This window comes from Pogona vitticeps, chromosome 2, assembly GCF_051106095.1.
Source record: "Pogona vitticeps strain Pit_001003342236 chromosome 2, PviZW2.1, whole genome shotgun sequence".
NCBI lineage: Eukaryota > Metazoa > Chordata > Lepidosauria > Squamata > Agamidae > Pogona > Pogona vitticeps.
In genome coordinates, this window is record NC_135784.1 from 306,084,538 (window position 1) to 306,099,141 (window position 14,604).

Sequence of the window (14,604 nt, forward strand, 5' to 3'; positions counted from 1 at the left end):
CCCTTTAATGTGTTCCTATTGGGGAAAAACTCACCGGTAAGCGAAGATTCCCCCATCCGGCTGCCATTTTCGCTGCCCGGTAAGCGAGGGCAGTGTGCGAAAATGCTGCGGGCGGCCATTTTCTGCACCCGGCGGCCATTTTGGACCCCCCGATCAGCTGTTTTCTAAACATCGCTATGTAGATTCGGCGTTAAACGGTGCGCTTGTTAAGCGAGGCACCACTATATCGGTTCTATCCTATTCAGCTCTAAACAGCTTGGGCTCAAACTATCTCAAGGAACACATCTTGCCCTATGAGCCTCCATAGGGGTGGAGATCATCAAGAGAGGCCTTTTTCTTATTCCCAACACCTTCACAGGTGGGGACACAGGAGAAGCCCTTCTCTTGTCGCTGCTGCCAGACTCTGGAACTCCCTCCCACCGGAGGCCAGACTTTGCTGTCCTTCTGCAAGCAGGCAAAGACTTTTCTCCTCAGGAAGGCTTTACCTGAATCACGGGTGGCCTGAGAGGGGATTGTTTTTAAATGGATTGTTGCACCTTACTGCTTTGAATGTGTTTTGGACTTGCTTATATTTTTTTAGTATGTTATTTGTTTGATCCTTTTTACTATTTGTAGGACATGGTGGTGCTGCGGGTTAAACTGCAGAAGCCTTTGTGCTGCAAGGTCAGAAGATCATCCGTCATAAGATTGAATCCACACGACGGAGTGAGCACCCGTCGCTTGTCCCAGCTCCTGCCAACCTAGCAGTTCGAAAGCATGTAAATATGAGTAGATATATAGGTACCACCACAGTGGGGAGGTCACGGAGTTCCGTGTCTAGTCACGCTGGCCACGTGACCACGGAAAACTGTCTTCGGACAAACGCTAACTCTATGGGTTGGAAACGGGGATGAGCACCGCGCCTTAGAGTCAGACACAACTGGACTAAATGTCAAGGGGAACCTTTACCTTTCTATTTGTGTACTCACCATTAGCTTTGGATACTTTAAATGCTGTCTTTTAATATCATAAGCTGCCTTGGGTCTTTTTTAAAGAGAAAGGTGGGATTAAAATATTTTAAATCAATCAATCAATCAATCAATCAATCAACAAAAACAAAAAAAAATCATAAAAGGGCATTCTTTACATCCCCAACTACGAGGCACACATTTGAAATGGCGCTATTTTGTACTTTCCAGGAATATATTTCTGTGCATCGTTGGGTAAACCCATAAGGTGTGATTTTCGGCTGTATTTCTTTTCTGAAGTGTTCGGCTGACAATATAAATTAAATCATCACAACAAAGTCAACCAAAAGCCGCTCTCGATTTTTCCAGTCTTTCAATCTTTTGATATTAAGAAAACATTTTGTCACATAAGATGAAGAGCAACTCATTCTTCCACAGATAGATATTGATTACTATATTTAAACAGGCATCATAAAATGTACCACACAAAACGATCCCCCCCCTCCCCGTCTCTCCAACGCTCTGGATTGTTATTCTTTCACACTTTTTTTTAAAAAAAGGGTAGACTTTAAGAAATACAATAGAGATTACCTCTTCTCAGCCCGGTTATTAAAACAGAAAAGTGTGTGACGTGCAACGAAGAGAAACCAGAGGCAGAAACATCGTAATTATGAAATGAGAAAATTCTTTACCCAAAATCAGCAAAACTCAAACAAGCTGCTCCATTCAAACAATCTCACGGCAGTTTATATTTTTAATATAAAATTATATATTTTTTGCCCTGAAGGCAAAGGAGGAGTCCTTAAGAGGGACGGATCTCTTTCAACTCGTGGATGGACAGGCATGGAGTTCAACCAACCCTAAAACATGTACGGTGTTGCCCCTGCATTAAACAGGGAGTCAATTTCAGTTGCAACTTAATTGGCTTGAAAACACAAACAAGGAGATCCTGTTTGATCAGAGAAGGATGTCAGACTCCTGGCAAAGACAGTGTCCGAGATGAACACAAATACCATCACGTCAAGGAACAGTGAACTCCTGACAGAGACGAATGGGATTAAGCTAAATAGAAAGACAGCAGGCAAGCTGAATATGGGGGTTGGGGGTGAAAAAAAGAGAAGAAACGAGACTGAATTCTGAAGTGATTGCCATTTCTGTTCTTTGATGGCCACGTTTCAACCAATTATATATCTCTGACGACCGCCTGAAACATGAACCTCTGCAGGAGAAATCACATAGCCTCCTTCAGAAGTGGCTCATTATTATCGTCTCCCCCAGTAAATTAAAACTGATGTGACTGAATCACGATGAGTTTCTGAATTATCAGAAGACAGTGATGGGACTGTTCTTATTGGACAGGGTGCCCCTTTTTACATTTATAGATTTGTTTTCAAAATATCCAGGGCCACCGCCAATGTGATATTTCTATCTTTGCAATAATCTCTAGTGGCAATGCACACCCCTGGATTTCTCCCATTGGCTGGTACATTCAGCCTGTCCTGGTTATATTTTGTAGACTGTGCAGACAAAGGAAACTGGAGTCACAACTGGGCGTCACAACTGGATGGACACGGACACTAGGGATGCAAAGGGTAATTGCAAGATTTCTTCTTCTTGAGAGCTTTCGTGCTGTTCTCTTTGCCAAGATTCTCCCATAAGCCAGCAAGAATTTTTGGCTTCCTCCAACTTTTTTTTTTTGGCAATACATTGTCAAATTCTGGGCAGCTCAATGTTTGTTCCAAAGAACTTTACATAGGACGCCATTTCATTCGGGAACTGTAACGAATTTGCACAGATCCAGGTTTCTTCCGAGAAAGGAAACGGCGACCCAAAATTCCAAGAAATCCCCATGAGATTTCCCGCAAGATTTATCAGAGAAAAACACACCTTGAACAGATTAACCTTTCATCAAGGAGAAAAGAGACATGCACCCCTTCTCAGTTTCTTGCAAACAGAGATAGAGATGTTGCAAGATTCATACTCCAAATGTACACTATAGAGCTCAATGGACGTAGACCAGAGGTTCCCAACCTTGGGTCCCCGGGTGTCCTTGAACTAAAACTCCCAGAAGCCTTTTCACCACTTCCAGTGCTGGCCAGGATTTCTGGGAGTTGTAGTCCGAGAACCCCCAAGGCTTGGAACTACTGGTGTAGACAGAGCAGATCTATTCTCTCCACCAGAAAAACACAACATAAATATGCTTCTCTTCTAAATATCAAGCCTCATATATGTTAGTGTTCATCTAGCGCATTTCCCAAAGCACAGAGGATGGCATTTTGAAGAGGAACGTTACCTAACCAGATAGGCTAAATCTTCAACCGCTCTGCCATGCCTTTTGTAAAATATTGCCATGGCACTTGCCAGCCAAGATAGATGCTATATTATTTGATTCCAGATGCTAGGAAAGCTCTATGTATTTCCACGTACAGTGGACCCTCGACTTACAGACGGCTCGACTTACAGACTTTTCTAGTTACAGACTTCTCTGACTGCAAAATTTAGATTCGACTTGCAGCCAGAGAATCGACTTACAGACTAGAAAAAAAACAAAATGGGACAAAAATAGAATAAAAACCGCTGGTTATGGGATTAATCGGTTTTAAATGCATTGTAGGTCAATGGAGATTCAACCTACAGACTTTTTGACTTGCAGCCACCATTCCAATACGGATTAATTCCTTAAGTAGAGGGTCCACTGTATACATTTCATCCTTATTTATACTATATATGCTAAGCTTTTGCCAATAGGTTGTAGCTGCTGTGTATAATGTACAGTGGGCCCTCAACTTACAGACGGCTCCACTTACAGACTTTTCGAGTTACAGACTTCTCTGGCTGCAAAATTTAGGTTCGACTTGCAGCCGGAGAATCAACCTACCTACCGGGAAAAAAAAATCAAAATGGAACAAAAACGGCCGGTTACTGATTAATCGGTTTTCAATGCACTGTAGGTCAATGGAGCCTCGACATACAGACTTTTCGACCTGCAGCCACTGTTCCAATACGGATTAATTCCGTAAATGGAGGGTCTACTGTATTTCGCCTCTATGTTAGCTTGACCAATCCGTTCCCTTTTCTCCAGCACTCTTAAGAGCAATGGACAACCACAGAAAATATAAATTCCTTTTTTTAAAAAAAAAATCAGATTGGAACGCAAATGTTCAAAAGGCATTTCTGCAAGCTGATATTCTTTAATCTTAGATATCCTTAATGAATAGAAACAATGATGTTGAGCATCAAGGTAGCTTTCAATGTAGTTTTGATGACCTGCTGGGATGTTTTCAGGAACCACATAAATGTGCCCTCTATCCTAACCCAAGCCTCCATCTCCTGGTATATTGTTTTGATTGTTCAGGATTTTATTTTCTCAATGTTTAACTCAAAAAGTCCTTTTCTACCTGCTAGGAGGTATGGGGGCAATGTTGCTGCATTCTGGCTGCCCAAGAATATTTTACAAGACATACATTGGGACCACAAACAGTGTCATGTAGTAGATAAGAGGGGTGGGCTAGGACTCAGGCGACCTGAGTTCAAATCCCTCCTCAGGCCATGGAAACTCAGAGGGGTGCATGGAACTGGCAGAATTACTCTTTATGTCACTCCTCTGGAAAGGTCTATTAGGGTCACTAGAAGGAGGTTCCAACTTAGCAGCACATGTCGTAGAGGATGCAAAAAGACTGCAAAGCAACCAGCCTGACCACATGTGGAATGGAGTTCTTCAATGCAGCAACTGTTGCTATGCAGAAAGGTCTGTCTCTATTTACACAAACATCTGGTCACTGGAGGAACCATGCGTGATGTCAACCGGGACTCACATGTGGCCAATAATGGGACGGCCGCATGGGGGAATGGCTTCCACGGCCCTCCAGGAATGTGAGAAAGGACCCAAACAAGCAGATAGTCCCACAGTTCTTCCCCACACACAACATCACACATGGCTTCACTTGACCTTTACCCCAACCCTAAAGCGAGCCACATCTGGGTCATTCAAAACGAGGGGAAGGCACCTTCCACAACATGGAGGAGAAAGTTTTGTGTTTGTTAGAACCACTGGAGATAGACACACAGATGCTAGTAGGATGGCATTAATCGGGTGGCCAAGGGTTTGAGCAAGGAGCAGAAAATATGGCAATTCTGGGTCCTCCACAGACTAACAAAGATTCCCCAAAGGGCAAACCCTCCTCTCAAACTGGAAGTGCCTGGAGGTCAACCACTGGTTCTGACACATGGGCATTTGGGAATGTTCAACAGTGCTGGTGAAGAACCTGAGGCCTTCCTGAAAGGAGAATGACTTTTTCTGAAGACTTCTATGTGGAGAAGAGAATGGTGAGACAGCTCAGTGAGTTAGATCTCTAGCTGTGGGACCCGAGGTTGGGAGTTCGATTCCCCACCATGCCTCCTTGACAAGGAGATGGACTCAATGATCCGCAGGGTCTTTTCCAGCTCTGCAGTTCTAAGATTATTTATTAATTAATTTTTTAAAGGAAAACAGGAAAAAGAAGCTTCAAGAGATGGCTACAACAAAGTTACTTCAGGGTTGCATCTCTTTCCAGGACTGTCCTTGGCCCACTTCTGGAACAGAGGAATTAAAATGCTTCCATCATCATCACCATCACCACCACCACCACCATCATCATCATCATCATCATCATCACCACCACCACCACCTACGGAGCAAATCAATATTCCTCCTTTGATATGCCAGGGTTTTCTCAAGAAAAGAATAAATATTTAGATGTGTCATTATCCTTACCAGTAAAACTGGGACCATTTTTGGATTACGGGTTGCCCAAAACTAAGCAGAATAATGGGGTGCAGTGAGGCCAAGACCATGTTAAGGGGATTCCAGGAGTGGTGACCCCATTCTGTAGTCTAGCAATGAGTGAACTCAGAACAGAACTCACGGCATCTGCCTTTCCAAAAGGACAAGAACTCCATCCCTACCTTTTTCACGGTCTTGTCCGGTTCAAGAGCAATGTCCGGAATGTTGGCGTCCACCATGAGGGAGAACAAGTTCAAAATCAAGTTGGAATACCTACAGAAAGGAAGAGGCGATGGGGGGGGGGGGGGGGAAACAACAGGAGACAATATTGGAAAATTATTTTTGTGACAGAAGAGAGGGAACAGGAGACATGCCGGCTGGGTAAATAAACCCCTTGGAGCCTTCCAAATGAACCCGCAGCAACATTCTTTTCTTCACGCAGGGAAACGAGCAGCCCTAACTTGCACAAAATAGGCAAGCTTTTGAGCACCACAGAATTCTTCACCAGGCTAGATGATAAAAATGTGCGAAGGGGAGGAAACCAATGGACTCCTACCTTCCACGCTTCACTGTCCCCTCTCCTCAGCTTTATTTGTTTTTACCGTCTAGCTTGACAAACAGTCAAAACATTGCACCCTCTGCGCATTTACAGTTGGTCTTCATGAAGGTATTTCTTCACTGGTGGGTTGGGCAGTTTGGATTTTGTCCTGCCCCAATGGATCGATGTGGACATATCAGGTTTTTGGACTCGAGAGGAAAACAAGTGACTTCACTGGTGCAATGTTCTTCTAATTATTGTGTTAACATTATTTTTAAAGGGCCCTTTTAGGCCAATTTTGGATGGAAATTATTCACCCTTCATGCCACTTTCTTGTCATTCCTCAAGTCTGTAAAAGTGAGGAACCCTACCAGCTGTTTTCATCAATCAGTCAAGACAACAACTTACTTCCCAAACACAGTAAATAAATGATCATAATTCTTTAAAAAATCTTTCAAAAAGTATGTTTCTAAGCTCTAGATCTTCCACTATTCAAAATAACGAGCAGAGGACTTGAGGAGTTTTTCTCCCATTGGAATAATTTGCATGTGCAGAAGGATGAAGGTGAAGACAGATATCTCTAGTACATGCTCACATCAATCTTTCAATCAATCAATCACAGAATCATTAAGTTGGAAGGGGCCTATAAGGCCATCAAGTCCAACCCCCTGCTCAAGGCAGGGATCCCAATCAAAGTAGATCTGAAAGATGGTTGCCCTATTTACTCCTGAATGCCTCCAGAGCTGGAGAGCTTACCTCCTCTTGAGGATATTGCTTCCACGGTCATACTAATCTAATAGTTAAAAAGTTTTTTCCCCCAACTATTCAACCTAAATCTGGCTTCCTGTATTATGAGCCCATTCTTACATGTCCTGCACTCAGGGATGATCAAGAACAGATTCTCCCTCTCTTCTGTAGAAAAACCTTTCGATTCTTTGAAAAGTGCTATCACCTTTCTCCCTCACTCTTCTTTTCTCGACGCTAAACATGCCCAGTTCTTTCAGTCTTTCCTCAGAGGGCTTGGTTTAGCCGCCCCGAGTAGACCTGGTCTAGAAGGTAAAGGTAAAGGTAAAGGTAAAGGTTCCCCTTGACAATTTTTGTCCAGTCATGTTCGACTCTAGGGGGCGGTGCTCATCCCCGTTTCCAAGCCATAGAGCCAGCGTTTGTCCGAAGACAGTCTCCCATGGTCACATGGCCAGTGCGACATAGACATGGAACGCTGTTACCTTCCCACCAAGGTGGTCCCTATTAATCTACTTGCATTTGCATGCTTTCGAACCGCTAGGTTGGCGGGAGGTGGGACAAGCGACGGGAGCTCACTCCGTTGCATGGATTCGATCTTATGACTGCTTGGTCTTCTGACCCTGCAGCACAGGCTTCTGCGGTTTAGCCCACAGCGCCACCACGTCCCTAGAAGGGCAGGGTATAAATCTAATTAAAGTAAAGTAAAGTAAAGTTACAGTATCAGCCCCCGGATCCTCCTTCTTGCCCTCTTCTGAACTTGCTCCAGTGTGCTGGCATCCTTCTTAAAATGTGGTGTCCAGAACTGGACACAAGACTCCAGATGAGGCCTAACTAGTGCTGAATAGAGAACTATTACTGACGCCTTGCAAATGTAGGCAGAAATCTGCACCTGAGTTACTACAGATCAGTTTCTAAAACACAGTGTTCTAATACGGGGCAACCAGGACAAAGGCAAAGAATTCTTATTCTTATTTCACATCATAGAATCGTCATAGGGTGGGAAGGGACCTTGGAGGTCTTCTAGTCCAACCCGCTGCCCAAGGCAGGAGACCTCGTACTATCCTGGACCTCATACCATCCCAGACACATGGCTGTCCAATCTTTTCTTGAAAACCTCCAGTGATGGGAAACCCACAACATCAGCAGGCAAGCTGTTCCACTGCTTAACGGTTCTCACCAGCGGGAAATTCATCCTTATGTCCAGGCTGAAATCTCCCTCTGATGAGTTTCCATCCCTTGGTTCTTGTCCAACCCTCAGGTGCTGTGGAGAATAAATTGATGCCCTCTTCCCTGTGGCAACCCTTCAGATCTTGGAAGACTGCTATCACGTCTCCCCTCAGTCTTCTCTTCGTTAAGTTAAACATACCTAGCTCTTTGAATTGTGGTGCTGGAGGAGGCTCTTGAGAGTCCCCTGGAATGCAAGGAGAACAAACCTATCTGTTCTGAAGGAAATCAACCCTGAGTGCTCACTGGAAGGACAGATCCTGAAGCTGAGGCTCCAATACTTTGGCCATCTCATGAGAAGAGAAGACTCCCTGGAAAAGACCCTGATGTTAGGAAAGTGTGAAGGCAAGAGGAGAAGGGGACGACAGAGGACAAGATGGTTGGACAGTGTCATTGAAGCGACCAGCATGAATTTGACGGAACTCCGGGAGGCAGTGGAAGGCAGGAGGGCCTGGCATGCTCTGGTCCATGGGGTCACGAAGAGTCGGACATGACTTAACAACTAAACAACAACAACAATAACTGAATATCAGCTGACCAACAAGTCATCTTGTGATTGCCCAGGTACATCCATTTTGCCACCAGGATTAGGTAAAGCCTGGACTCCTGGAGTGGTCCACCAGGGTTGACCTTATTTTCTCAAGGTTTTCAAGTGTTCACTTACATGAACATGACTACCTTCAACTGTTGCACTTCTTGCCTCTCCAGCGTATGCCAGCACGGCCAACAGTGAGGGAGGCTAGGAGCTATGGTCCACCAACATCTTGCCAGGGAGAGGGGGCACCCTCTGCCCACTCCTAGCTTATCCAACAGCCCTCAAAAAAGCTAAGAAAACACAGCTTTCAGTATGAATAGCATTTAAGCTGCATATGTTAAGAAGCATTTATCATTCTTTTGTATTGGACACAAAGGTAATCCAGAAAGCATGGAGCTTTATCATGGTGGGGGGGGGACTTTTTCCCCAGCCTTGCTAAGGGTGGCGGCCAGTGCTTCTAAACCAAAATGCAGTTAATTAGCTCATGGAGAAAAGAGAGCATCACTGTTAAACACTTGACAGTTTCCTGTGACGGGGAAAGAAAAAAATATCATCTCCCCTAAAGACAGAAGATAAAACAGACAGACAAAAAAGGGAGGGGGATGAATAAGAAAAAAGAATAGCTCTTTGAATAAATTCCTTCTTTTCTTTATTTCTAACCATCCATCACCCCCTGCCACTGCTTTCTGTACCTTGCTCATATATTTAAACAACCATTCAAAATTACTCGAGAGACACTACAAAATGCATGCTGGATTTTAAATTAGATAATCTTTTTTTTTTGTTCCTGAATCTTCTCAAATGCTTTGAGCACCAATTTAAAAAAAAAAAAGCCAAGGAGGGGCAGGGTTCACCTTTTCACCAAACTCCTTCCATCTCCTCCCCACCCTTAAAACAAAATCAGCAGGTGTGAATTTTCAAGTGCGTTCCTTTCCTACTATTACGTTTCATATTCCTCACTTGCATGCATTTTATTCCACATAAATCATAAATATCCAATCAAGATGTCTAGGCATTTACATTCCGGCTGCCGAGAGACAAGGGCTACATTTCTAACATGATATTGCACATTAGCGGGAGTGTTTCAAAGGCGTTCGTGTTGTAAATGTAAGATCTGAAAAGTTCTTCACCTTTTAATCTCAGCCCTCCTTTTCCACAAATTTCAAGGACCTGAATGAAGGAGGATGGAATTTTTCCAACACTCGCCGATGGATCATAAGAATTGCCAATTCAAAACTGGCTCTGCTATTGCATCTCATATTGGTCCATGTTCCATTAAGCCACAAAGGCTGACGTCTCAACAAAGATGCTCCATTGCCAGAAACTGTGATGGACCAACTTGTGGTCATTAACAACGTATCCTCCATGCATTCATGCCTGTCTTCTCCTTGGACTTCTCTGGCCTTAATCCAGATGTGGAGGATGGAGTGGCTGTGACCAGCAAATAGTATCAGAGATCCAGAGGTGTCTCTGTGATGACATGACTTTTAGCAAATCACTTTCATTTTAAAGGTACAGTAATGCCTCGCTTAACGATTGCCCCGCATTACGATTAATCTGCTTTACGGCGATCTTTTTGCAATCGCAATTGCGATCGCAAAATGATGGTCTAAATGGGGGAATTTCGCTTAGCGATGATTGGTTCCCTGCTTCGGGAACCGATTTTCGCTTTACGATGATCAAAAACAGCTGATCGTCAGTTTTTCAAAATGGCCGCCGGGTGCTTAAAATGGCTCCCCGCTGTGTTTAGGGATGGATTCCTCGCTATACAGACAGCGAAAATGGCCGCCGTATGGAGGATCTTTGCTGGACGGTGAGTTTTTACCCCATTGGAACGCAATGAACGGGTTTTAATGTGTTTCAATGGGGTTTTTAATTTGGCTTTATGATGTTTTCGCTTAATGGCGATTTTCCTGGAATGCAAGGCACCACTGTAGTGCCAGTGGTTTCGTTATCTAGCTACAGAGCTAGAGTTTGGGAGCTCAATTCCCCACTGTGCCTCTCAAGGGTAGAGCCAACCTGTGTGGCCTTGGGCCAGCTGCACAGTCCCAGCGTGTCCCCAGAAGAAGGGAATCATCAATGACTTCTGAGTATTCTCTACCTGGAAAACCCTGAAAAGGGTCACCATACGTCAGAATTAATTGGACGGGACACGATGATGAGCCTGTCCTTTCAACATAGGTGACAAACACATCCTCCATTTAAAGTACTGCTGCTAAGGATTTTTTTTTTTTTAAATGTAACCCGTGGAACTTGGCCAATGCTCAATGGAAAGAAATCAACCCCAACACGGGGAAGACAACGAGAAAAGAAATCTCTGTGCGGTGCGAGATACACACAGCCACACAGGCTACGTTCCACATAACAAAGTATATATAATTGATTCTCTGAATGTCACCTGCACAAGTTAATCCCTTTGTAATGATTCTCTGGAGAGAATGGGAGTTACTGCAATCTCCGATTAATAACTCAACTTTGTTTCCACGTTCCGCGGAATTGCTGCTAATGCATTATCAACGACAGTTTATAAAAGACAGTTCTTTCTTCTTCCCCACCTCGGATTTCAAAAAGGCAGAGGATCTTGTCCGTTTTCCCCAGACAAGGCTTCTCCATTCTCCCTGCCTTCAAAGATCACCATCTGCTCGGTACGTGTTCCTTTATAGACACTGGACTCTATTCGTACAAGCCAGAGAGCTTCTAGAGTTCACCATTAGCAAAGCGACAGCTGCCACTGGGGCACTCAGCCTGAGAACTATTTTATTCCACCTTGGACTTCCCGTGGTGAGCCTAGGTTCTAACCTTGGTTGGTTCAACACCAGGTATTTGTTCAGTTGGACTTGCTGTCGGGTTGCTGTGCCATCCAGATGAAGGAAGGAAAAACACATAAAAATACCTAGAGATGGGCACGAATTTTGGTTCAAAGGTTCATGCTGGCAGGTACGCATGACGCCACAGGTAGTGCAGGTCCCCTTCCCCCACCTCCCCAGCTGTATCTCACACTGACCAGCTGGCAGATGCTCCTCTCCTCCTCCTCAGCTGTTCGACCAGTCTCCGGCAGGAGCATGGGACTTCCCTGCCCCGCCTCCTCAGCTGATTGCCCACTCAGAGAAGGCTTCCCTGCCCCGCCTCCTCAGCTGATTGCCCACTCAGAGAAGGCTTCCCTGCCCCGCCTCCTCAGCTGATTGCCCACTCAGAGAAGGCTTCCCTGCCCCGCCTCCTCAGCTGATTGCCCACTCAGAGAAGGCTTCCCTGCCCCGCCTCCTCAGCTGATCGCCCACTCAGAGAAGGCTTCCCTGCCCCGCCTCCTCAACTGATTGCCCACTCAGGACAGGCAACCCTGTGCTCCTGTCTGGGACTGGTTGAATTGCTGAAGAAGAGGAGTGTAATCCAAATGATGAGTTGGTCTTTGTCCGGGGAGGGAAGGGAAGGGAACCTGTGTTGCTGTACTTACGAACCGGAACAAATCTCCAAACTGAGCTTTATGCCCATCTCTACAGTGGACCCTCGACATACAGATGGCTCCACTTACAGACTTTTCGAGTTATAGACTTCTCTGGCTGCAAAATTTAGGTTTGACTTGCAGCCGGAAAATCGACCTACAGACCGGAAAAAAACCCAAAATGGAACAAAAACAGCCGGTTACGGGATTAATCGGTTTTCAATGCATTGTAGGTCAATGGAGCCTCGACCTACAGACTTTTTGACCTGCAGCCACCGTTCGAATACAGATTAATTCCATAAGTCGAGGGTCCACTGTACCTAGGAGCCTCGTGGCATAGTGGTCACACTGCAGTACTGCAGTCAAGACTCTGTTCATGACCTGAGTTTGTTCCTAACAACTCCGAGTTGAGTCAGCCTTCCATCCTTCTGAGGTCATCAAACACCCAAGCTTAATTGGGGGGGGGGGCTGAGCATGTGCAGACTGCCTGATTATATTGTAAACCACCTAGGGAGTGCTTTAAGTGCTATGGGGTGGTATATAAGCAGCACACTTTGCTTTATCCCATTGTGACCCACTCGGCTACCCCGGATCCCCATGAGATCCTCCACAGAATACAGTTCATTTTTCACCTATAAGCATGTACAGAGATTTACAGCAATGGTCTTCAACAGGGTAGACCTGACTGATTTCAATCAGATTGATTTAAATCACCATTTATTCATTTTTATTTTGGATTTGTTTATGATTTAAATATTGAAAATTGATTAAAAAAATAAACTGTGATTTAAATCAATTTGATTTAAAAAAAAAAGAAACATTGATTTTTACCCTCCCTAGTCTTTAATACATTCTCTGGGCAATGCATTCAGAGGAGTCTCAAATTCCAAGCTGAATTGGCCTAAATTGGATCGATACAAACCTAATGAACTGGATGGCTGGGACAGGGAGAGTGTTCTAAAATTAAAAAAAATAAAGGTGCGCAGGCATGTGTTTCTTGGACTATGACTCCCAGGATTCCCCAGGCAGCCCTGATTAAGAGCAATGTCTCAGCTCTCAGAAGAATCTGACTACCAGCAACAGCCGACCCAAACAACAGAGAAGGACAAGATACAACCAGTAAGATAATACGCTGCCCAAATCGAACAGTGCCCGTGAAGGCCCTTTTCCACCAGAAAGATGGAGCCCCCCCCCCCTCTCTTCGAAGAAGATTTGCTGTTTAGTCCAGCAGACCAAGTGGAAAAAACAAAATGGTGCAGGATGTGACCTACCTGCGGAGGTGAAGGAAAGCAGTGTAGCACTGCTTGCGAAACTCTTGGTACTGCTCGCTCTGCGTCCCTCCCATGCCTTCCACCATCTCTTTATTCAGCTTCATCGGGGGAGGAAGAGGCTTCGGATCGCGGCCCAGAATGTAGCCGAAATCAATGTGGAAAAGCTTGCCTGCAAGGAAAGGAGAAGAGGAGGACGGGGGAAGAGACCTTTCAGAGAGTTATAGCCAAGAGTGTGAACAGGGTTTGTTGAGTTCCTCTGTATGCCATACATAGCGGGCAAACCGGGAGCCCAAAAAAAAAAAAAAAAAAAAAAAAAAAAAAAAAATAAGGTCCCCTAAGCTGCGTCAAAACATGGCCAGGGAACCCAACCCTGCAGAGGAAGGAACAACGGCCTGCAAGATAATCTGTGCTACAGCTATAGGGCACAGAGGCCCCTCAGGGGACTCCCCAGGAACAGAAGTGGCCTTCTATGGACGCAAGACCATAGGTCCATCATGTAGTCCGACTGCAATGGGGCCATCTCTTCTAGCTTCCACACAGAAGTCTTCCTGGCCCTATTCGGAGGTCCTAACATTCCCTTCTAGTCTCCCACCCAGATAGGACCCAGGTTTGGGCCTCCTTAATGGCTGAAAGCAGAGAGGACAGGGCACGTTCAGGGTGGTATGATGGCCCCTCAGAGCAACCACAGAGCTAACAATGACGGGTTGATATTAATCGGGACCTCCGTGGCTATAAAGAGGAAACCAATAGATTGTTCTTGGGACTGGAGACACAACGCTAACAGCAATGTGCATTAATGAGAGAGATTTTGCAAGAGAGAAAGGCAGACGATAAATTAAATATTTATTTATTTATTTATATTAGATTTATCTACCACCCCATCTAGACCGGGACTAGATTCTTATTATTCTAAATAATAAGAATCTTAGAACTGCAGAGCTGGAAGAAGGGACCCTATAGATCAGCGAGTCCAGGAGGCTCAGTGGGGAATCGAACTCTCAAACTCCGCCTCCACAGCCAGAGGCCTAAACCACTGAAGTATACCAATAAAAACGTTATTTTTAATTCCCTGTTTGACAGCCAATGTCAGATTAGAAGCCAGGAGACCTGGGTTCAAATTGCTGCTCAGTCTCCTCTTCTCTTG

General features: G+C 44.9%; 1 protein-coding gene across 2 annotated transcripts in view; it reads right to left on the minus strand.

The window, feature by feature from the left end:
• PIK3C3 (phosphatidylinositol 3-kinase catalytic subunit type 3) overlaps positions 1-14,604 on the minus strand; it is a 110,839-nt gene that overhangs the window by 25,028 nt on the left and 71,207 nt on the right. For both annotated transcript variants that reach the window (XM_072992987.2, XM_072992986.2), the window contains 2 exons: positions 13,461-13,629; positions 5,892-5,982 (listed from right to left, as the gene is read on the minus strand). In XM_072992987.2, coding sequence (XP_072849088.2) covers positions 5,892-5,982; positions 13,461-13,629 — 260 coding nt within the window. The remainder of the gene's footprint in view (positions 1-5,891; positions 5,983-13,460; positions 13,630-14,604) is intronic.